The sequence below is a fragment of the Prionailurus viverrinus genome, chromosome D2, assembly GCF_022837055.1.
Source record: "Prionailurus viverrinus isolate Anna chromosome D2, UM_Priviv_1.0, whole genome shotgun sequence".
In the NCBI taxonomy this organism is placed as follows: Eukaryota; Metazoa; Chordata; class Mammalia; order Carnivora; family Felidae; genus Prionailurus; species Prionailurus viverrinus.
Window position 1 is genome coordinate 48,329,937 of NC_062571.1, and position 24,485 is coordinate 48,354,421.

At 41.0% G+C, this 24,485-nt stretch overlaps 1 protein-coding gene and 1 long non-coding RNA gene across 7 annotated transcripts in view; one reads left to right on the forward strand and one right to left on the reverse strand.

Annotated features, from left to right (window-relative positions):
* Window positions 1-1,944: 1,944 nt before the first annotated feature.
* On the reverse strand, window positions 1,945-12,010 carry LOC125148393 (uncharacterized). Its single transcript, XR_007145526.1, has 4 exons — window positions 11,761-12,010; window positions 6,893-6,992; window positions 3,500-3,589; window positions 1,945-2,402 (listed from the first exon to the last, which is right to left on the reverse strand). It is a non-coding gene; the product is annotated as an uncharacterized LOC125148393 (long non-coding RNA).
* A 33-nt stretch (window positions 12,011-12,043) lies between these two features.
* WASHC2A (WASH complex subunit 2A) overlaps window positions 12,044-24,485 on the forward strand; it is a 61,377-nt gene continuing 48,935 nt past the window's right edge. For all 6 annotated transcript variants that reach the window (XM_047825265.1, XM_047825266.1, XM_047825268.1 and 3 more), the window contains exons 1-5: window positions 12,044-12,181; window positions 12,273-12,395; window positions 13,187-13,351; window positions 21,762-21,824; window positions 24,212-24,385. In XM_047825265.1, the coding sequence (XP_047681221.1) occupies window positions 12,273-12,395; window positions 13,187-13,351; window positions 21,762-21,824; window positions 24,212-24,385 (525 nt within the window). In that variant the 5' untranslated portion in view covers window positions 12,044-12,181. The remainder of the gene's footprint in view (window positions 12,182-12,272; window positions 12,396-13,186; window positions 13,352-21,761; window positions 21,825-24,211; window positions 24,386-24,485) is intronic.

The window sequence follows — 24,485 nt, forward strand, 5'->3', positions numbered from 1 at the left end:
CAGCTTATCTCTTAACTCAGAAAAAAGACCTGGAGGGCAAAGCATTCCCTTGATGGGAACCGAAACCATCCACTCCAGCAATAAGGACTGCCCTGAGCCAGCAAGCCTTTTGCATGATTGACTCCCAGACAACCTGACGGACTTCGCCTTTATGTCCAACTGCACTCACACACCAACCTTTGTCCCATATTTTCCTTATATAAACCTGGAAGTATGTTCAGCAGTTTAGAGACAGTCTTTGAGATGTTAGCCTGCTCTTTTCCCAGTGTCAGCCTCACTGAAACACATTCCTTTCTTGTTTCCCCACCACTCGTCTCTTGCCCTTTGGGTTTTGTCAGTGGCAATTGGTTGAACTTGGTCTGTCTGGGACCCCTGGAGCCAGGTGTTCTTGTATCCCAGTGCACTGGCTATGACCCAAAGAGACTACATGACCAGAGACAATGAGTATCTCCCAGAAACAGGAGGAGGCAGCAGATTGAAGACCACATGGGCACCCCCTCCAAAACTTTGACTTTGTGTAATCCCTACAACCTAGGCATGCGTTGGAGAACAGAAGTAAATTCCCCAAAAGGGATGAGATGGAATTATCTACCATCCCAGTGCAATGGGAGCTTGAAATCAAATTTAAGTTGATGTGTACAAAGTAACAAGATGGGGTAGTGTAATATTGTGATTTATAATAAATATGTATTAGGTCTTCATCCCTATGCCTAGAACAAAGTTCCTGGAACCCTAGGGATTTCTTAAATGATAAGAGTGATAAAGGTGTTTTTTGTTATTCATAACAAGCCCCTTTCCGCTAAATCTGAATTTATGCTAATGAGGTGACATTTGAAAGCCCCTCAGTGTGGGGATTGGTTGCTAGCAGAAACAATTTTGTTATCAGAGGCTTGACCTCAGGGGAAGGGAGGACCTGGAGGTTGACTCAATTACTAGTGGCTGTTTTAATCAACTATGTCTCTGTAATACTGAAGCTTCCATAAAAGCCCAGTGGGGTTCTGAAACCTTCTGGGTTGAACACTGGGATGCGCTGGGAGAGTGGCACCCAGAGAGGGCATGAAAACTCCACTACCCCTCTCCACATACCTTGCTCTATGCATCTCTTCTATCTGGCTGTTCTTGAGTGGTATCCTTTTATGATAAACCAGTAATCCTGTAAGTAAAATATTTGTCTGAGTTACATGAGCCACTCTAGCAAATTAATCGACCTGAGGAGAGAGTCATGGGAACCTCCAATTTATACGTGTCAGTCAAAAGCACAGGTAACAATCTGGACTTGAGATTGACATTTGAATTGGGTGTGTGTGTGGGGGGGGGCAGGGGACAGTCTTGTGGATTGAGCCCTCAACCTGGGGGATTGGATGATATCTCTAGGCAGAAAATACCCTACCCAATGACACACACATTTGGTGACCAGAGCAGAAATGAAAAAGGCCAAGGGCTATTTTAGCCCTGGAAAAAATATGTTAATGAAGCATCTCTTCATAATTACATTTATCTTCCTAATTTTATTAAATTTCTTTTTTTATTCAAAAATAGATTTTGCATTTTCTCACATCCTTTATGGCAACTCTTGAGATGATTCTACAGTTTTGCTTTTTTGACTTTTTTCTTCTTTTTATCCTCTTTTACACATTTTGCCCGCTCCCACCTCGCACCTCTGGCTACCAGCAATCTAATTAATCTGTTTTCTGTATCTATGAACTCATTGTATTTTTGATTCCACATATAAGTGAGATCATAACAGTATTTGTCTTTTTCTTGTCTGCCTTATTTCACTTAGCATAATGCCTTCAAAATTCATCCATGTTGTTGCATACATATAGATATAGATATATAGATGATATATAGATCATGTAGATACAGATATAGATGTAAATATAAATAGATATAGATATAAGTTGCTCCCTGGTGAGTCACAGATTAAAAACTATACCAGGTAAATTGTTGGACAAAGGATACTTTATTTGCAGCAAATAAGGAGATCACAGGGAATAACTTCCAAAGCCGTGACTCTCGAGCCAAGGGTAAATGGGTTCCTTTTATTTAGGGTTGGGATGAACATTTAGATAGGGAAGCCTTGTCATGGAATGTAAAGGGGAACATAAGGCAGTGAATGCAACTTAAGGAAACGTGCCTATATCACACATTGTATGTTATGTAAATGAGGCTTGTGCTCATCCTTGAGCAGAAGTTTTAGTATTATAATGAGGTAAAGGAAGTTGTCAGTCATTCTGCAGGTCACTCCATGGTCCATCTGTGCAGGCGCAAGTCCAGGGTTATGGTCATATTGGTCTGGATGGCCTGGGTTGGCAGGAGGTCTTCTCAGGGTGGTTACTATCACTTGAGGGGTGTTTTTGGTTTCCATCAGCCTGAGTTAAAAGATGAGCTGGATAGAAGAGCTTAAGGAAAAATGTGGGACAAAGGTCAGTGAGTATAAGCAGGTGGGCAGTAAAGGTCAGGTGTTGGGTTCTAGCTGGTCACACAGTGAACGTGAGGGTGCATATATCTATGAATTAGTATTCTCATTTTCTTAAGAAAAATGCTCAGATGTGAAATTGCTGGATATGGTAGTCTATTTTTAATTTTTAGGAAACTCCGTTATATTTTCCACAGTGACTGCTCCAATTTACATTCCCACCAAAAGTGCACAAGCGTTCCCATTTCTCCACATCTTCACCAACACTTGTTATTTCTTGTCTTTTTTTTAAACAGGTATGAGGTGATATCTCATGGTGGTTTTGATTTGCATTTCCCACTCACCACTATCAAAATGGCTAAAATCAAAAACACAAGAAACTACAAGAGTTCGTGAGGAAGTAGAGAAAAAACAACAGTGCCTGTACTGTTGGTGGGAATACAAAGTGGTACAGCTACTATAGAAAAGAGTATGGGGCACCTGGGTGGCTCAGTTAGTTAAGCATCCAACTCTTGATCTCAGCTCAGGTCTTGATCTCAGGGTCATGAGTTCAAGCCACATATTGGGCTCTGCACTGGGCATGATGTCTACATAAAAAAAAAAAAAAAGAGTATGGAGGTTCCTCAAAAATTAATAATAGACTTACTATATGATGCAGTAATTCCACTGCTGGATATTTATCCAAGGAATTTGGAAACACTAATTCAAAGGGATATGTGCACCCCTATGTTTATTGTTTAAGATCTGGAAGCAACACAAGTGTCCATCGATAGAGGAACAGATAAAGAAGATGTGGTGTATGTATGCAATGGAATGTTACTCAGCCATAAAAAAGAATGAAATCTTGCAATTTGCAACAATAGGGCTAGATCTAGAGAGTATATGCTATGAAAAAAGTCAATCAGAGAAAAACAAATATCATATGATTTCACTCATATGGGAAATTTAAGAAACAAAGAAAAAAAAGAGAAAACCAAAAAACACATTCTTAATAATAGAGAACAAACAAATAGATGGTTACCAGAGGGGAGGTGAGTGGAGATGGGTGAAATAGGTGGAGGGGATTAAGTGCACACTTACCCTGGGGTGCCTGGCTGGCTCAGCTGGAAGAACATGCGACTCCTGATCTGGGGTTGGTGAGTTTGAGCCCCACATTGGGCGTAGAGATTACTAAGAAAAAAATAAATAGACTTAAAAACAGAAAAAAGAGCATACCTCTCTTGATGAGCACTGAGTAATATATAGAATTGTTGAATCACTGTATTGTACACCTGAAACTAATATAACAGGACTTGCTAACTCTACTGGATTTAAAAAAGAAAAAAGATCAGTGTTTGCCAGGGGTTTAGAAGAAGGGAATGATGAATAGGTAGAGCACAGAGGATTTTTAGGGCTGTGAAAATACCACGTGTGATACAATAATGATGTGGGTTTTTCATCTAAGACTTTTATTATGTTAAAGTATGTTCCCTCTAGATCTACTTTGTTGGTTTTTTTTTTTTTTTTAATCATGAATGGATGTTGTACTTTGTCAATGGTTTTTCTGCATCTATTGAAATAATCATAGGGGCTCCTGGGTGGCTCAGTTGGTTAAGTGTCCAACGCTTGATTTTGGCTCAGGTCATGATCTCATGGTCCATGAGATTGAACCCCACATTGGGCTCTGCACTGACAGCGCGGATCCTGCTTGGGATTCTTTCTCTCCTTCTCTCTCTGCCCCTCCCCTGCTCTCTCTCTTTCTCAAAATAAAAGTAAATATTTTAAAAAAGAAATAATGTTTTTTATCCTTTCTTTTATTGACGTGATGTGTCACGTTCATTGATTTGTAAATATTGAAGCACCCTTGCATCCCAGGATAAATCCTGCTTGATTCTGGTGAATGATTTTTTTTTTTTAACTATTCTTTTGGATTCAGTTTGCTAATATTCTGTTGAGGATTTTTTGCATTGCATTGTGTTCATCAAGGCTTTGGCCTGTAGATCTTTTTTTTTTTTTGGTTGTGGTGGCTTGCCACTTAATTTTTAAGAGCTCTTTTAATATCCCTTTAATATATTAGCAATATTAGCCATTTGTCTGTCATATATGTTGCAAATATTTTCTCCTGGTTTGTCAATTGTCTTTTGATTTTGTTTGTGATGGCTTTTGGCCACGAAAAATGTTTTATTTTTATGCATTCAAATTTATCAATTTTTTTTTTATTATTCTGGATTTCGAGTTATAGTTAGACTTCCCCTACACTGAGGCTAAAGAGGAAGTCATTCATGTTGTTTGCTAGTATTTGCATAGTTTCAGTTTTTACATTTAGGTGGGATCAGGCACATTCAAGGGTGTTATGACCATAGACTCAGTTTTTATATTTAGATTTCTAATCCAGTTGGAATTTATTTTTATGTAGTGTTAGGTATGGTTCCACTCTTATCTTTTTCCAAATGGTTACCCAGTTGTTACAGCACTATTTTTTAAAAAGTCCATTTTTGCCCCAGTGGCTTGAGATGCCCCTTTACCAATATTCTAAGTTTCCAAATGTGCTTGGGTCTATTTTGGGGCATTCTATTCTATTCTACTCTACTCTATTCTACTGGTCTGTTTGTCTACTCATGCACCGATGTAACAGTTTTATTACAGAGGCTTTATAGTATATTTTCTTGTCTTATAAGGCTAGGCCTGCTCAGGTTTTCCTTTTCATTGTTGCCAAAACATTTTTGCATGTTTGTTGAAAATGCATAACCTGAATTAATCATGAGGAAACTTAGGAGAATTTTATAAAATAATTGGCTAGCATTCTTCAAAACAATATTAAGGTCATAAACAAAAAAGAAAGATGAAGGAATAAGGAGACATAATAAATGTACTATGTGGTTCCAGGTAGATAAAAGGACATGGGACAAAGATGAGGTTTAAATGAGGTCTATAGATTAAGTAATAATAATGCATCAATGTTAATTTACTGGCTGATTGTACTGTGTTTATGTAGGTTATGAACATCTGGGGGGCACCCTGGGTGGCTCAGTCCATTGAGGGTCTGACTTTAGCTCAGGTCCGATCTCACGGTTTGTGGGCTTGAGCCCTCCATCGGGCTCTGTGCTGACAGTACAGAGCCCGCTTCAAATCCTCTGTCTCCCTCTCTCTCTGCCCCTCCCCCATGCATGCATGTTTGTGTGCATTTTCTCTCTCACTCTCAAACATTGGGGCACCTGGGTGGCTCAGTCGGTTAAGTGTCCGACTTCGGTTCAGGTCGTGATCTCATGGTTCATGAGTTCGAGTACCACGTCGGGCTCTGTACTGACAGCTCAGAGCCTGGAACCTGCTTCAGATTGTGTCTCCTTCTCTCTCTGCCCCTCCCCTGCTCGCATGCAGTCTCTCTCTCTCTCTGTCAAAAATGAATAAACATTAAAAAGAGACCATTTGGGGAAACTGGGTAAAGGATACGTGGGAATTTTGATAATCTTTTTATAAACCCGAAATGATTTCAAATTAAAAAGTGAAAACATTAAGGGCACCTGGGTGGCTCAGTTGATTAAGCGTCCGACTTTGGCTCAGGTCATGATTTCATGGTTCTTGGGTTTGAGGCCTGCATTGGCCTCTGTGCTAAAAGCTCAGAGCCTGGAGCTTACTTCCGATTCCGTGTCTCCCTTTTTCTCTGCCTCTCCCCTGCTGGCTCTCTATCTCTCTCTCAAAAATAAAGAAATATTGAAAAAAGTGAAAACATTAAAAGATGAAAAAATTTAATTGTACATAATATTTATTATATTTTATTTATTATAATTTACTTACAAAGTTTTATTATAAGTTTATAATAAGTATATTTTACTTATACTTATAAGTCAATTTATTTATTATAATTTATATATAAAATATTTTAACATATATAACCAACCTCTTGGCCAAATATAGGAGTTGCAGACTTGCAACAATGGGTGAGTAGAACTATTTCCTAGTGTTGCTTTCATTAAACTGTCAATGCAGAAACTGGACTCCCAGGATTACAATTCTCCTTGATAAGACTCCCCAACCACTTCTGGGAATAATGTTGGCATTATTCGAGGGTGCAGGTGAGATGCCTGCCTTCTGATGTATTTGGGCAGGTAGCTGAGCCAAGGGGAGGTTGAATAAACATGTAGAAGGGTTAAGGTCCTATAGTACCAAAACTCTCAAGGACTTGCAGCAGATTGAAAATTCCAACTCTTGAAAAGAGAGCTCAGTGATTAACAGAGGCGGGCAGAAGGGTTGTGCTAGAAATCCATTCCTGAGGGCCCTGAAAGTGCTGCTTGTTGACATATTGAGTCAGAGTATAGTATCAGCAAGCAAAGCTGCTTGATCTCCAGAACTCATCAGCCTCTGTCACTCTGTGTATGGGTCAGCTTTTCCACCCAGGTCAGAGAGCAGGGATCCCTTCGACAGAGGAGCATGTTGTCCATACTGTGGGGCACCTGGTTTCTGGGTTTTCTGACTGGGAAACATTTCTAGCCTCACCTCATGTGGAGCCTCTGAACTGCCCATTCTTGGAGAAAATCTTCTTTTAGGCCCTTTAAATGACTCTTAGAAGAACCATGGCTTGCCACTAGTGGGACTTCTGTAGAAAACAAACAAACAAACAAACAGGGTGGCTAGACGCTATTTTCAAGAAAGTAGAGTTAGAAAATCAATCCTTATATTACATATAGCATATTTGATGTTCAAACTCAAACATGGATATTTTAACTCTGGGAGTATTTCAGTGTAACATCTGAGAGCTGTGCATTATAAAAGCATACAATGTTCTTTTTTTTTTTTTTTTTTTTTTTGCCAGCTTTCTCAGCCTGTAATGCCCTAAAGTTGTAAAATTAATCACACTGAACAAAGAAAATTTTACAAATTTGTTTAATACCTTTGACTTGAATCCTACCGTTACTGAAAAGGCAAGCAGCTAGTGGTTTACATTATTATGTGTACCTTAAACTAAGCTAGAAGTTATTATAAAATGGAAGATTTTTGTGATGTTCAGTATTTCAAAAATACTTCAGGTAAAGAATAATTACAAGTACATTTTAAGAGTTGTAAATCCACTTTGCAGGCAGTAGTTTGTTGAGCTAAACTAAGGGTTTTGCCAGAAAGGAAGAACAATGTCATAAGTAATTTTGTGTCTCATTAAAAAGAATTTGGTGAGAGAAGGGCGATTGGCAAAACCTATCTCGGAGGTAAGAAATCTAACCTTAACAGTGGTAGAGCTTGACACTGTTGGGACACAGTTGGACACATTTGCTGTTCACGCTTCGTTTACTAGTGCAAAATGATAACAGTAGTAGTAATTTTGAAAGTTTCAATTTGGCCAAACTATTAGATATATAATTCATAAAATACTAAAATAGTACTTAAAAAGTAATCATAACTACCATTTCTTTAAAAAGAGCATATAACTTACAGTTAGTAGATTTATTGGGTCAGATCTATATTATTGGATTCTTAGGCTTGTGGGTTCTTATAAAACAAAACTCATAAGCCCTCTAGAGCAGTCAGAACTACAGAGAGCTAGCAGTACATGCAAAGGGACTGGGGGTTTGGTTAGAGATGGTTGGTTACAATCCCAAACTCTAATACTATAGTCACACCATTTATACCACTCAATTACTTAGAAAACCAGCTGGATTTGAACACTTTTTAAAAAATGTTTATTTATTTTTGAGAGAGAGAGAGAGCAGGGTAGGGGCAGAGAGAGAGGAAGACACAGAATCCGAAGCAGGGTCCAGGCTCTAAGCTGTCAGTACAGAGCCTGACCTGAGGCTCAAACTCACGTTCATGGGATCAAGCCCCACATTGGGCTCTGTGCTGACAGCTTAGAACCTGGAGCCTGCTTCGGATTCTGTGTCTCCCTCTCTCTCTGCCCCTACCCTGCTCGCTCGCTCTGTCTCTGTCTCTCTCTCAAAAATAAAAACATTAAAAAAAATTAAATAAAATGCTGGGTATGTCAGTGGCTTTTCTCATTAAATCCTCTAATATTAATGAACAATGAAATATCCATTAAACTATTAGGAAATAAGATATACTGGATTATGTAATGCTGAGAAGTTTATGTCTTCAACAAAATTGTTATACCTTTCCCTGACTTTAAGCAATATTCACACTATAGTCATTAACTGAAAAATAAAGAGTATGCCATTATTTCCACTACGTGAAAAATAAAATCTTGTAAATCATAAAAAACCCAACTCATATTACAACTACTTAAAATATTGTAAACTTATCAAAATGCACAGGAAAAAAGTTTTTTGTTTTTAAGTAGGCGCCACACCCAACATGGGGCTTTAACCCATGACCCCTTAGATCAAGAGTTGCATGCTTTACAGACTGAGCCAGCCAGGTGCCCAGAAACAAGTTTTAATATACTGTACCATGGGTAGATTCATCTGAATTCTCAGGCATGGTTATGGCAGAGCAAGAGCTAATATGAACAGATTCAATAAAAAGCATGACTTAAAAACATTTGAAAAGGTCTTTGGGAGAAGTACCAGTAAAGAGAGCAGTACTGAACACACAGGAAGTGGAGTTCAAGATAGCATTATCCAAGGGGAGGCTGGAAAGCTTCCATCAAGAACACAGTGGCCACTAATCTCGGGCAAGAGCAAGGACAGTGTTTCCAGAGACTGAAAGAAAGGGAGCATGTAGCCGGTTGTTTTTGTTTTCCTAGCATCTCTTCTCCCTGCTTTTGGTTAACAGTACCAATTTCAGTCCCCCTTAGAGGTGGAAGGAATGGGGGTATGACCTAAGGGGAGCCAATCAGATTTTATTTATCTTAGGAATTTGGAAGTTCAGAAGAGAAACACAAGAAGGGAAATGATTGGGGCTGTCATTCTGATGGCAGTGGCTCAAAGGGGACTCCCGATTTCCTCTGGTTTATGCCCTTCCTAAGACCTGCTTGCTTAGCTTTTCCTTAACTGTGAATTCTGCAGGTTTTTTCTCCAAATTCTATTTTGTTGGTGTTTGCCAGTTGAATTCTGTTGTGTGCAAATAAAGAACTGTATGAGATACAGGTGTGTACACATTGAAACATCTTAAGTATGAGGTAAGAAGTCTATTCTCTCTTGCAGAGGCAAGTGGGGTAGATAATTTGAAAAACGTGATGAGGGGCGCCTGGGTGGCTCAGTCGGTTAAGCGTCCGACTTCGGCTCAGGTCATGATCTCGCGGTCCGTGAGTTCGAGCCTTGCGTCAGGCTCTGTGCTGACAGCTCAGAGCCTGGAGCCTGTTTCAGATTCTGTGTCTCCCTCTCTCTCTGACCTTCCCCTGTTCATGCTCTCTCTCTGTCTCAAAAATAATAAACGTTAAAAAAAAATTAAGAAAAACGTGATGAAATTATGGAAGGGAGCTATCAAGTATAAATATAAAGATCAAAGATAAGCAAAAGGACTGCTAATCAGTGCTGAGAGTTCAGCCAAATTTGCAGAATATGAATTTGTAGTGATTCCATTCACGAACCTAGGCACAGGAAAGGAGAAAGAACATCATTGCACTGATTTGTAGTTAGGAGCTCGCAGAACTATGTCAGAATCTTGACATACAGATATTAAAGGGCTTTCAAGGGAAGTTGAAGGCTACTATCACAGGCTGTACGCGGAACAGGCAAGGAAATAAAGCTAAGAGGGTGGAATTGGGGGACAAAAGGAGAACTGAGGGATGGATTTGGGTTAGTTGAGAACAGACAAGGAAGTAAAGGCTGCTTTATTGCAGTCCAGATTTAGAAGAAAATCAGGTGATAAGGTTCAGGGTGTAGGTAAGCAAGGTGCTTAGAGAATCGGGATATTGATTGAGATTACTGAGGCACATCGAAGCTAGGGTCATTATATGGCTCCTGAAGTTGCCCATGATGATGTCAGACGAGATGCCAAGTGCAGTAACCAGTTCACCTAAATTTTACCAACCAAACTCAAGAGGTTTTTGTTTTGCTTTTTTTATGAATGTGAGGGAACAGCTAGAGGTTGATAGATGGTCACTTAAAAATAAAGTTCTTTTGGGGTGCCTGGGTGGCTCAGTCGGTTGTTTCTGACTTCCACTCAGGTCATAATCTCATGGTTCATGGGTTTGAGTCCTGTGTTGGGTTCTCTGCTGTCAGCACAGAGCCTGCTTTGGATCCTCTGTTCTCTCTTTGCCCCTCCCCTGCTCATGCTCACTCTCTCTCTCTCCAAAATAAATACACATTAAAAAAAAAAGTTCTTTTAAAAGAACTAAGACTAGCTACAGGGTAACAGTGGCTAACTATGTAGGTTCCCAGCTTGCTTCTTTACTGGCTAATTCTGAAGAAGTTATTTATCTTCCGATGCCTCAGTTTCTTCAACTATAACATAAAGATAATAGTACTTGGGATGCCTGGGTGGCTCATTCGGTTAAGCCTCTGACTTCAGCTCAGGTCATGATCTTGCAGTTCAAGAGTTCGAGCAGTGCATCAGGCTCTCTGCTGCTAGTGCAGAGTCTGCTCCAGATCCTGTTTCCCTCTCTCCGTCCCTCCCCTACTCGTGCTTTGTGTGTGTGTTTCTCAGAAATGAGTAAACATTTAAAAAAAGAGACAATAGTACTACTTCCTGGGTCACTGAGATAATTAAATGAATTAACATGCATCAAATGGTAAATACTGAGCACTTCATAAATGTTAGCTATCATTATTAAAGGGACACAGATTCAAATATACTATCACACAATGTACAAACAGAAAATAACTGACAGGGGCATTAAAACTATACTTGAGATACTCGGGGAAGTTTTCACTGAGGTGTTAGAGGCAAAAACAAAAGAAAGCGATTACGATCTGTTTAAGGCTCGCCCTAAGGCAGACATTGTGATAGCTGTTTTAAGAATATCATCACATTTAATACCATGTCCCTGCAAGATACGTATCTTCCTTTTACTGAGGAGGAAAGCTAACGGAGGTTAAATAACTTACTTACCCTTGGGTACAAAGGAATGAAAAGAAACTGGAATCTTTATTTAGATAATTTAGTTAGTTGGTCTGGCACAAGCGGGACTCTGCAGAAGGAATTTAAAGGATGCGTGAAAATAGACTAGCAGGATCACTGAGCGCTAGTGGGGAACTGGGAAGGTTGAAGACACAGTCGCAGCAGGGATCAGATTATAAAAGGTATTTGCTTGTCTTATGAAACGTCTGGGCTTGAATCTGTGGGTAATGTCCAGGGAGTAAAGGATATTATGCAGGCCCTAGGCAGTGAGTTGACACCAAGCAGGTCAGCGGGCATGGTGATGGCCAGACTGGCCAGTCATTCTCCACTTAATGAGCGCCTGTGCGCCAACCTCACGAAGGATAGCGGAGATGCAACAAGGAAAAGACGCAGCCGGGGGTAGCTTTCGCTCCGCTCACCTCGCGCGGAGGCAGGAGCCCCCAGGCGGGTAGTTCACAGGTTTCTTTCGGGCTCCCCTCCTGAGCCAAGCCGGGCCGGCAGCGTGCTCCTCAGCGGCCGTCTGCGCTCGCCGGGCCAAGAGCAACCCGGCCGAACGCTTCCCTTCAGCACCCCGTGGCGTCGGCGTCCTCCCTGCTCCCGGCTTCCACGCGAACCCAGCAGCAGGCCTACTAACTCAAGCCCGTAGTCTGCACGCTCTTCTTCCTTCCGGCGGCACCACACATCCGGTCACGTGTGGGACGGGTCACATGAGAGTTGGTCACGTGCCGGGGCCGCAGGGTTCGGGGCTCGGGGCTCAGGGTTTGGCTTCCGCAGACCTGCGGACCTCAGCGGGTGCGATCGTGGCTGCCCCGGAGGCCGCGGAGCTGCACAACTGGGAGGGTGAGGGCGGCGGGCCAGGGTCGGAACGGGGTCGGGCCGGGGCTGGTGCCTTCCCCAACCTCAGCCCGTCTTCTCATTCTTCCCGCTGCAGATGAACCGGACGACCCCCGACCAGGAGCGGGCGCCGGCGTCCGAGCCCGTGTGGGAGCGGCCCTGGTCGGTGGAGGAGATCCGCAGGAGCAGCCAGAGCTGGTCGCTGGCGGCCGATGCGGGCGTGAGAGGCGGGCCCCAGGGAGGGGAGCGGAGGGCGGGCCGCCTAGGGTGACCCCGCGGCTTGCGAGCGGGAGGACAGGAGACCCCGATTCCTTCTCCACTCGGTGTATTCTGCTGCCCCTGTTCATGCGTTCATAACGCATCCCTCCCCAAAAACGCCACTGTGGCAGTCCCTAGGCACCTGGGCGGGGGCGGGCCCATCGTCCTTAGCCGGCTGAGTTCCCCCACTCCGACTGCAGCCCAGATGCAGGTCTCTTCCTTGTTTGGGTTTTCTAGCGCTGCTCCCATCTCCATCCTGATGGAGGCAGATAAGTTATCTCTGCGCCACGGGTTTGCTAGGGCACTAGTGAGGCCATTTCACTTTGGGACCTGGACTGTGTGGGGAGGTAGACAAGCCTGTATATGGATATCCTCGAGTGGGACTTTAAAGGCCGGGGACCCAAGACTCCCGAAACTGTGATTCCAAAGTCCCATATGAACACGATTTTTTTCTTTTTATAAGAGTGGCAGTTTGTTATTTTGCCCTTCATCTGGGATTTCTGTAGAATGATAACCAAACAAGACTTTAAAATTCGTCCAGAAACGAGATAGCAAGTGTCAGTGTACTCCTTGCCACTGTTTGGATGAGCTTTGTTAATGTTTTTCAGTGATACTTGGTTTTGGGTGTTGTCGAAAGCAGCATCTCTTACATTCTAACACACAAAGGTGAAAGGAAATGGGTTCTTTTTTGTTTTGACACACGGAGTAGACTCATATGATATTGATACTACTGTATGTTTATTTTTTAAATAGCTACTACAGTTTCTACAGGAATTCTCACAGCAGACTATCTCTAGGACCCATGAAATCAAGAAACAAGTGGATGGGTTAATCCGGGAAACTAAAGCCACAGATTGTCGCCTACATAATGTCTTCAATGACTTCCTTATGCTGTCTAATACCCAGTTCATTGAAAACGTGAGTTACTTAGTTATGTCAAACTTATAAATAGTGTTTTCTGGAGGAACAAGAGTCCCTTGGGGTATTAAATGATGTATTATTAGGTACCCTCCTCAATTTTCATGAACACAGGGGTTCTTGGTAATTGAAGCTTCTTTCTCTAGGATTAATGCCTTTTTAAATTAGTACAGTTTGTTTTTTTCAGGCCTTTAAAAAAATCTAATGATAAAGTTATCTTACATTCTAGTTTCTCGTACCCTTTTAGTTTTGAGGATAGTCAGCACTTGTGCTGGTATTCCCCCAAGCCTTATTGTGGCCATGTCCCTTAAGGAGAGCTGTACACCTTCCTGGTCTGATCCTGGTCTGACCAGCATGTGACTACACTATTGATTGTGTCCATTATGTTTTGATGAATTCTGTTAAAGGCATATGTGTACCTACTTGAAATATTCTTTTTTGTTTTGGATTTTTTTTAATGTTTATTTTTGAGAGAGAGCCAGCGACAGAGAGAGAGAGAGAGAGAGAGAGAGAGAGAGAGAGAATGAGAATGAGAATGAGTGGGGGAGGGGCAGAGAGAGAAGGAGACAATCCCAAGCAGGCTCCAGGCACTGGGGTGTCGGCACAGAGCCCAATACGCTGGAACTCGTGAACTTCGAGATAATGACCTGAACTGAAGTTGGATGCTTAACTGACTGAGCCACCCAGGTGCCCCTGGAATATTCTTGATTAACGTTTTGTTATGATGGCTGAACCTGTGGTACAGAATGAACTCTAGAAAGATTACTGGGCTTTAAGCCATGTGTGATTTTCCCTATTTTTATTTTATGTTATTTTATTTTATTTTATTTTATTTTATTTTATTTTATTTTATTTTATTTTATTCTATTTTATTCTATTCTATTCTAGTCTATTCTATTCTATTCTATTCTATTTTTTTAAATAACTTTTTAAATTTACTTCCAGGTTAGTTAGCATATAGTGCAACAATGATTTCAGTAGTAGATTCCTTAATGCCCCTTACCCATTTAGTCCATCCCCCCTCCCACAACCCCTCCAGTAATCCTCTGTTCTCCATATGTGAGAGTCTCTTATGTTTTGTCCCCCTCCCTGTTTTTATATTATTTTTCTTTCCTTCCCTTATGTTCATCTGTTTTGTCTCTTAAAGTCCTCATTGAGTGAAGTCATATGATATTTGTCTTTCTCTGACTAATTTCGCTTAGCATAGTACCCTCTAATTCCATCCACATAGTTGCGAATGGCAGGATTTCATTCTTTTTGGTTGTCAAGTAATACTGCATTATATATATATATATATATATATATATATATATATATATATATACACACCACATTTTTTTTATTCATCCATCGATGAACATTTGGGCTCTCTCCATACTTTGGCTACTGTTGATAGTGCTGCTGTAAACATTGGGGTGCATGTGCCCCATCGAAACAGCACACCTGTATCCCTTGGATAAATACCTAGTAGTGCAATTGCTGGGTCCTAGGGTAGTTCTATTTTTAATTTTTTAAGGAACCTCCATACTGTTTTCCAGAGTGGCTGCACCAGTATGCATTCCCACCAGCAGAGCAAAAGAGATCCTCTTTCTCTGCATCCTTGCCAACATCTGTTGTTGCCTGACTTGTTAATGTTAGCCATTCTGACAGGTGTGAGGTGGTATCTCTTTGTGGTTTTGATTCGTAGTTCGCTGATAATGAGTGATATTGAGCTTTTTCATGTGTTGGTTGGCCATGTGGATGTCTTCTTTGGAGAAGTGTCCATTTATGTCTTTCGCCCATTTCTTCACTGGACTATTTGTTTTTTGGGTGTTGAGTTTGATAAATTCTTTATAGGTTTTAGATACTAGTCCTTTATCTGATATATTGTTTGCAAATATCTTCTCCCGTTCTGTCGGTTGCCTTTTAGTTTTGCTGATTGTTTCCTTTGCTGTGCAGAAAAATTTTTATTTTGATGAGGTCCCAGTAGTTCATTTTTGTTTTTGTTTCCCTTGCCTCTGGAGACATGTTGAGTAAGAAGTTGTTGTGGTCAAGGTCAAAGAGGTTTTTGCCTGCTTTCTCCTGGAGGATTTTGATGGCTTCCTGTCTTACATTTAGGTCTTTCATCCATTTTGAGTTTATTTTTGTGTCTGGTGTAAGAAAGTGGTTCAGGTTCATTCTTCTGCATGTCGCTGTCCAGTTTTCCCAGCACCATTTGCTGAGGAGACTGTCTTTATTCCATTGGATAGTCTTTCCTGCTTTGTCAAAGACTAGTGGGCCATATGTTTGTGGGTTCCTTTCTGGGTTCTCTGTTGATCTGAGTGTCTGTTTTTGTGCTCTTCCCTATATATTTATCGACTTCCTAAGTACTAGATCCTAGGAATACATAGTTAAATTAGACAGAACCTCTCTTTATTATTTGTTTATTTAAATTTTATTTATTTTTGAGAGAGAGAGAGAGACAGAGAGAGAGAGAATCCCAAGCAGGCTCCATGAACTGTGAGATCATGACCTGAGCTGAAATCAAGAGTTGGATGCTTAATTAGCTGAGCCACCCAGGCACCCGATAGATCCTGTCTTTAGAGAAGATCACAATCCTCCATAATAGTGTAATTCCAGAATAGGAAGGAAGCAAGTGTGGCTAGAGCCTAGTGAGTGAGTGAAGGAGGGACTGTTAAGATGAGGATGGAGACGAAGCTTAGTTAAACTGACCTATATTTTTCAGAGGGAGGTTAGCGTAACTTTCTGAGTGTCAGCCATAGATCATCTGTGGAAAAAGGATTATTAAGTAGGTTATTTCCTGAGATTGTTAGGTGTAAAGTGATAGAAAGGATTTTGAAAATTGCTAAATTGTAAAAGCTCTATTCAGGACTTTTAAGAGAAGACCAAATAGCATCATGCAAGTACCTTATGCAACACGGTTGTGCATTTTTTTAGTAGTTCAGGTTGAATTGCCGCTACTAGCATTTTTGGGAGTCTGTAAAATAAGGATCTTAATGAAGGTATTAGAGATCTCTTTGCCAGAAAGTTTAAGATAGAGCCAGTATTTTAGTAAAATCTGTAGTCACTTTTTAGTCATCTATGTAGAATGTCCGTGCTTGGTCCTGAGTGTCTTTCTCACTGGCAGAGGCAGTTTAGAGGTGTATATGCAGCCCATCATCTTTCCATGAAGCCAAAGTTGGTGTCCATTCTGGTATACTTGTTGCTCTCATTCTGTACTTTTCTTGCTGGATCAGGTGCTCAGCTCATCTCTGCGATCAGTGTTAGAGACCTAGATGGGGCACGGAGTAGAATTGGTCTATGCCATGTGCCTGTACCATATGGTATTGGATTAGCATCTGTTTGAATTTTTGGGGTTAGGCAGGTATCATAAACTGTGTTTTCTGAATCACAGTCTTCATGTCTTCTTTGTCTTTTGTTCAACTGTTCTTTTCAGGTGAAGTTTTTTTTTTTTTTTTTTTTTTAAGTTTATTTATTTATTTTGAGAGATGAGTGCAGAGAGAGAGGGAAAGAGGGAATCCCAAGCAGGCTGTACTCTGTCAGTGCAGAGCCCGATGTGGGGCTCAATCCCATGATCGTGACCTGAGCTGAAATCAAGAGTCAGATGCTTAACCTCCTGAGCCACCCAGGTGGCCCCTGGCCAAGTTATTTTAGATTTTGAGTTTTTCTTGATGTAGCGGAGTTTTTTTTGTGGGTTTTTGTTCTCCTGAAATTTTTTTTTTTTTTGTAGTAGTAGTTCTTTATTTCTGTTCACTTTTTGGATTCCCTTTTTGCCACCCATCTTTACATTTCCCTAGTCCTTAAGCTTCTTCCCCTTCCATTCTGCAGCCAGAATTCCCCTCTCAATGTACCTGTTGCCACTGCCAAGTCTAACTGCTTCTCACACTTCCTGTAGTGCAGTGTGTTACATGTTTTTCTCATTCGTGACAGAACATGATGATGTTAAGAGTACAGGTAACGGTTAATCAAACTCTGAAAAAATCTGCATGCTGTTAATACATTTGGCAGTGATTTGGCTTTTTATGTATTTTCTTCAAACCCTGACATTGGTACTCATGTGTTACAATTCTGGTTTGAATGATGTTGCCATTTGGTTTCATGATAGTTTATTGGAAAGGTATTCAAAGGTAGCTTTCTGGGTTTTAGGAATTAACCTCAAAAGCAGGTACTAGGTTGAAAAATGCATTACAGAGGTAGTGAAACTAAAGAGCCATCAGGGCTTTCTAGGGCAACAGAAATGAGTTCCTTTAGTAAAGGCTCAAGAGGGAATTCTGAAGGAGGAAAAATACTAATTAACAGTGGCCAGTGCTTCAGTGTGTTATCAGAAGGGATTCATTAAGCTGTTAATTTAGGAATTTCGTTCTAAAACATTGAGTGACCTAGAACAACTTTTTTTTTTTTTTTAAAGGTTTATATTTTTAGTTATCTTTACACCCACTGTGGGGCTTGAATTCATGACCCAAAGGTAAAGAGTCTCATGTTCTACCGACTGAGGCAGCCAGGCACTTCAGATGTGACTTCTTTAGTATAGCACTTCTCATGATTATAATTTTACACTTATTGATGTGCTCTGATGTGTCAAACTATCCTACTAAATCAAACCCCACATTTTTTGTGAATGTTGTATTCCTTGGGGCCAGCACACTTCTTCTTTTTTTGTTGTAATTTTTATTTTTATTTTATTTATTTTATTTTTTATTTTTATTTTTGGGACAGAGAGAGACAGAGCATGAACGGGGGAGGGGCAGAGAGAGAGGGAGACACAGAATCGGAAACAGGCTCCAGGCTCTGAGCCATCAGCCCAGAGCCTGACGCGGGGCTCGAACTCCCGGACCGCGAGATCATGACCTGGCTGAAGTCGGACGTTAACCGACTGCGCCACCCAGGCGCCCCTGTAATTTTTATTTTTTAATGTTTTTTTGTTTTTTTGTTTTTTTTTTTGTGAGAGAGAACGAGCACGAATGGGAGAGAGGCAGAGAGAAAGGAGACACAAAATCGGAAGCAGGCTTCAGGCTCTAAGCTGTCAGCACAGAGTCCAAAGTGGGGCTTAAACCCATGAACCGTGAGATCGTGACCTGAGCTGAAGTCAGACATTTAACCCACTGAGCCACCCAGGCACTCCATGGGGCCAGCACACTTCTGATTTGTAGAAACCTAGTGAATATTTGAATGAATGAACGGGAGAACACATAAATGAAAAGGACTAGGGCTGTGTATAATTTGTTAAGAAATCGTCAGCCCCTGGTCCCTTTTCTCCAGTTCACCACCTCATCTCTTCCCCATCGCCCCAAATGAAGAAAAGATCCTTTGAGGGAAAATATTTGAGATGTTTAACAATTCTGGGAATGGCTACCTGATTTAAAAATGATCAAAAAACACATGAAGCTGTGAGATTAGCCTGGTCACAGTGAAGGAAGTTAGCGCGGATTGTCTGCTGTGTGCTGAGTACTTGAGATCCATAGTTCTAGTCACTCTTGGAAGATCCCATGGGTCTCGTGTGTTTGCTGGTTGGTTTCTTAGAGGTCATGTTTGGCCTCAGCCACAGGCTACTGATGTTTCATGAGGTAGTTTTTAATGAGAGCAGGGGAAAAAAAAGTAGGACTTTGGAGCTATTCAGTCATGAGTGTGAAGCTCAACCTTTTAGTTTAAATGGTCTCGCTATTTAAAACCTGAAGTGACTTTGGTAGGTGCCATGTCTGAAAGTCTCAATTTTAAGACCTATTTACTTTTTTGTCCCTGTCTTTGAAAATTAACCCCTCCAAATTTCTGCTCTTTATAGAATAGTTCTTTTTTAAAGTATGGAAAAAGAAGCAGCATCTGAAATTTCAGATGGTGGAGAAGTGCCTGCCAACATACTGGCATATAAATTCTAAGTCCATTTCCCATGCAGACATTGGCCTGTAAGTTTTTTCTTTTTTTTCCAAGTTTATTTATTGGACGCCTGGGTGGCTCAGCCGGTTAAGCATCCAACTTCGGCTCAGGTCAAGATCTTGCAGTTTGTGGGTTCAAGCACCATATTGGGCTCTGTGCTGATAGCTCGGATCCTGGAGACTGCTTAAAATTCTGTTTCCCTCTCCCTCTCTCTGTCCCTCTCTGCTCACACTATGTGTGTGTGTGTCTCTGTCTCTCAAAAATAAACATTAAAAAAAAAGTTGATGTATTTATTTTGAGAGAGAGAACGATTCGGGGAGAGGGAGAGGGAGAGAGAGAGAGGGAGAGAGAGTGAATGAGAATCCCAAGCAGGCTCTTGATACAGGGCTGGATCCCATGAACTGCAAGATTGTGACTAGAGCTGAAATCAAGAGTTGGATGCTCAATCACCTGAGCCACCCAGGCGCCCCAAAGTTTTTTCTTTCTTGTTATAAAAGTAATAACACTTGTAGGAGAGATTGGCATAGATAACAAATATTAAAGTGTGGGAAATTAAAACCACAAAAAGTCAACCATAATTCCACCTCTCCAAATTAAGCAACCATTAAACACTTTGACATATTTTTCTAGTGTTCTTTTTTTTTTTTTAAATTTGTAACGTTTATTTATTATTAAGACACAGAGAGAGACAGAGCATGAGCATGGGAGGGGCAGAGAGAGGGGGAGACAGAATCTGAAGCAGGCTCCAGGTTTTGAGCTGTCAGCACAGAGCCCTACGCAGGGCTTGAACCCACAAACTGCAAGATCATGGCCTGAGCGGAAGTCGGATGCTTAACTGACTGAGCCACCCAGGCGCCCCTCTAGTCTTTTTTTTTTTTTTAATGTTTATTTTTGAGAGAGAGAGAGAGACAGTGCGTGAGCAGGGGAGGGCAGAGAGAGACACACATACACAGGATCCGAAACAGGTTCCAGGCTCAGCTGTCAGCAGAAAGCCCCATGCGGTGCTTGAACACACAGAGTGGTGAGATCATGACCTGAGCCAAAGTTGGATTCTCAACTGACTGAGCCACCCAGGCACCCCTAGTCTTCTTTTTTTAACTTTAATCTTTCCTATATGTACATATTTGCAGACTGCATTTTTCTTAATGATAATTATTTAATAAGCATTTTAAGTCTTTTTGATAGAGATTTTTTAATATAAATTTTTTAATGAAATTTTTCACATCTAGAAAAGAACAGATAATAACCATAAATGCTAATAATATGCACCAGCCTGCATTAACAGACTTTTTTTAATGAGTTCTATTTTTTTTAATGTTTTTATTATTTATTTTTGAGAGAGAGGGAGACAGAGGATCCGAAGCGGTCTCAGTGCCGACGACAGAAAGCCCAACGTGGGGCTGGAACTCACGAATTGTGAGATCATGATCTGGGCTGAAGTTGGACGCTTAACCGACTGAGCCACCCAGGCATCTCTGCATTAGCAGACTTTAAGAATTTTCCGTTTGCTTCAAAGGCACCAACTCCTCATTTTTTTATCTTAGCTCTAAATACTTTAGGTGAGGGCCCCTTTGTACCTCTGTATTTTTATTCTTACGTGGAGAGTGTAGATCTGCATGGATGTATATGAGTGCTTATATGTGAAGTATGGGATAGGAGTGTTACCTTGTTTTTTTCCCCCATATAGCTAAGCTTTATTGTACAGTTCTTTTCCTCACTTACTTACATGTGTGAACGTATGTGTATCTATGTTTGTGTTTTTATGAATGTAAAATTAGACGTGCAAATGCAGATCAGTTTCTTGCGTCTGTATTTTATTATGCTTATCTGCTGTGTGCCGGGATCACAATCTTAAATATTACAGATTTCTAATAAGTCTTCTTAGAACACGTCACCATGTCTTCTTTTTAACAGTTAAAAAGTAAAGGAAATCACAAGGAGGTACTGGAGCCCTAGCTCTGTTTTGAGCCAGCCAGGTGCCCTGCCATAGCTCTGTTTTGGAAAAGAGATGCCTGCCTGCCCATGCTGTATGGGCGGAATGCCTGGCCTTCTGGCAAATCCTTGGTGGGCTCGGCCTGTCTGCTTTCATATAAGTGGGATAATAAGAGCTTATCAACCATTTGAAGCAACAGGATGGAAATAACTTTTACCATTTCCATTGCTCAGAATGTTAAAGTTCTTGTTACCTAGTAGGTAAGTTCTACCAGTTGACATTTTCCGTAGCCTCTCATTGAAGTATGTGTGTCATTGCCCTGTCAGCGTTAAGTGTTAGGTGAAGCCAAAAGGTATGAAAACTGGAGTCTTCATTGTTTTTGTGACTCTTTGGTCAACATGAGATGGAGCTTTTTTCAAGTTTTCCAGTCATTTGTATGTCTTTAAATTTAATTTTTGGTGAATTAACTACTGTTCTTTGCTTGTTTGTCCTTAACCAATAGCCTCAGTCATTTGTTGAGTAATCCTTTCTTCTGTGTCTTTCTTTATTCTGTGTGGAATTCTTATCTTACGATTCGTTCCAAATGATATTTTGACCATTTAAAAATGAATTTGCTTCCCTATTTAGCGTGTATACGATGAAGAAGTGGAGGAGCCGATACTCAAGGCTGAGACAGAAAAAGCAGAACAGGTACTTGCATTAGATCCCTCTTTGTTGAGTTCTTGACTTAGGGAAGAAAAGTGGTGGAAATTTGTAATGTGGCTGGTGGGGGATTGTGGGCAGAAGGATGGTTCCTGGGGCAAATGGGAAAGGCTGCTCCTGACACCCCAGGAATGGAACTGTGGTTTGTTTCTGAAATGTAGTGTATTAAGAAATATGTAAAGTTTTTGAAGTCTGGCATCAGAGCAGAGTGCAGGAGATTTTCTGTAAAAGGCCAGATAATGTTTTATGTTTGGCTGGCTACCTTGGTCTCTTGTCTCTTTCCCTTCTTTTTGCTCTTTTTCCTCCTTCTCCCTGCCTCTCCCCGCTCCACCCCCAAATGTGGAGGTTCTACACAATAGACCTTGAGGGTTCTACAACAGTAGACCACAGACTGGGCTGTACGTTGTGAGTTCTTTGAAGACCATGCTTCCCTATTGTTTTATGACACCATTGACTCCTGCCAGTTGTAAATGACTGAGGTGAATGCTGGTTCAGTGCACAGCTTGCTGCAGGATGTGTTAGCCCAGAGAGCACAGAATGTGCAGTGAACATTTACTGACTCCAGAAAGCTTGCAGGGAGCTGGTAACTTGAACACAGACTTGACCCTCAAGAAGTTATGGTCTTAGTTGGAGCAGCAGGACATAACATGTTGGAGCTGCTAACTGTTCTGGAAGATCAGATGAGAAGAGCTCAGTGGTATAAGCAAGGAGAACCTACAAGGATAAGATGTTAGCTCAGTGAAGAAGGAAAGGCCAGATTTTAAGGCCGAAATGGCCTTAAAAAAGAGAGAGAATGCCATGCACTAAGTTCAGAGTTGGGGGATGTGCCTGGTATTTTACAGACAATGATAGTGGAAGGTACTGGTGGTCAGCAGGAGGAAGGAAAAGGAAGTGAGCGGTGGGTTCATAAACCAGGCTAAGGAGTCGAGGGGCAGCAGTTTCTATCTTTTTATCTCTGTGGCCTTCACATGTTTTGGATACATAAACATTCTTCCTGGGTGTTGTCACATCATGGGCCAAAGCATAGATAAGACCTTCTGGACTTTCTAGCCTTCTGGCAGAAGTTGCATTCTTTTCCTCCCCCTTAGAAAAGCACTGGAATGTAAGTTCATAATCGGAGTAGCCTTGACTCAGCTCTAAGAGAAAATATAAATCACTTGAAAAAGTTGGTACTTCATCAATAGCTATTATGTATGTGAAGCTGTTAGGATAGGATATTAGAAACCAGCTACAGTTCTGCCTATTCCCAGGTTAAAAAAAAAAAAAAAGTTACTTTGTTTTTAATGATTAACTCAAAAGATTTGCTGACCATGTAAATGTAGTGGTTTGTGGTTACTTGGTTACACCAAGTCAGGGTTCAGTTTGAAGTGATGAGTATTTAGTGAACTATTTTTAAAAAGCCCCTATGTAATTATTTCACAAACCTGTTTTCACACACTTAGTGCAGAATTAGCTATTTAACTAGAACCAAGCATACTACAGTGGAAAAAAGATGCAGCCAGAACAAAAAAGCTGGATTAGAAGGATTTCCATACTTGAGGTAAAAGTATAAAAAACTCATAGAGTTTTCCCTTTGTCCCTTACAACAGCACTGTATGGTTTGATTCCTTCTGTAATTATGTATCAATTTCTATAATATTTGTGAAGAGGGGAAATGACACTAAATTCTTTTTTCAATATTTCTCACAACTGATGACACAGTTGGGTGTGTGAGGGGACTGTCACTGACAGCTGCTGTTGTAGGAAACGGAGGCCTGTGGAGTGTTTTCAGCAGGTTGGTGATATGTACAGACTTTTGGTGGGGGCATTGTTCTCGGATGGTGTACAGGATAAGTTGGAAATGATACTGACCCTCTGTTGGTCTGAAACACATTTATAAATAACCATAACTACTAGTTTTTTGTTTTTTTATTTTCACCAATTGAAAGATGACATCTCTGGCTGGAGTCCCTTTCTTCTCAGTTTTAACTTCTGAAATTGTCCCAAGGCCCATTAACCAAGGTTAGTGGGATCCAGTCATGGTGAACCTGAAAGTCTGGGCCCTTTGTTCCTCCAGTGGTAGGGGAGTCGGGTGCCACTGGAGGGCTTGTGACATCCCATTCACAGGGGATGTTTACATAGGTTACCTAACCGAACTGTCATACATAGTGTAGTAGTGCTTTTGTTGCTATAGATGGTGAACGGGGAGTTCTGGGACCTTCGGTAGTGTGATCCATGTCCAGAAAGTGACAAACTGGGGGTTTAAAACTTACTCCAAAGTCTGTCAAGGCATTCAGCAGAGTCTGACTTGTTAACATTTGTAATTGATTTCTTTTTGTTTTATTAGGGCGGTATCAATAGTTTGGAGATCTGTACTGAACAGTATTTTTTTGTAGGAGAAGACCCGGGAACAGAAAGAAGTAGATCTGATTCCTAAGGTTCAGGAGGCCGTGAACTATGGTTTACAAGTATTGGACAGCGCATTTGAACAACTAGATATTAAAGCAGGAAACTCAGACTCAGAAGAAGATGATGCTAATGAACGGGTGGAACTGATCCTTGAACCAAAGGTAAGGACGTTCAGTTCATGTTACTTGTTATTACATTTGTTGTGTTTGGGGCACTTTACTTGGGTACAGAATTAGTAAGACATGGGCTTGACTTTTAGGA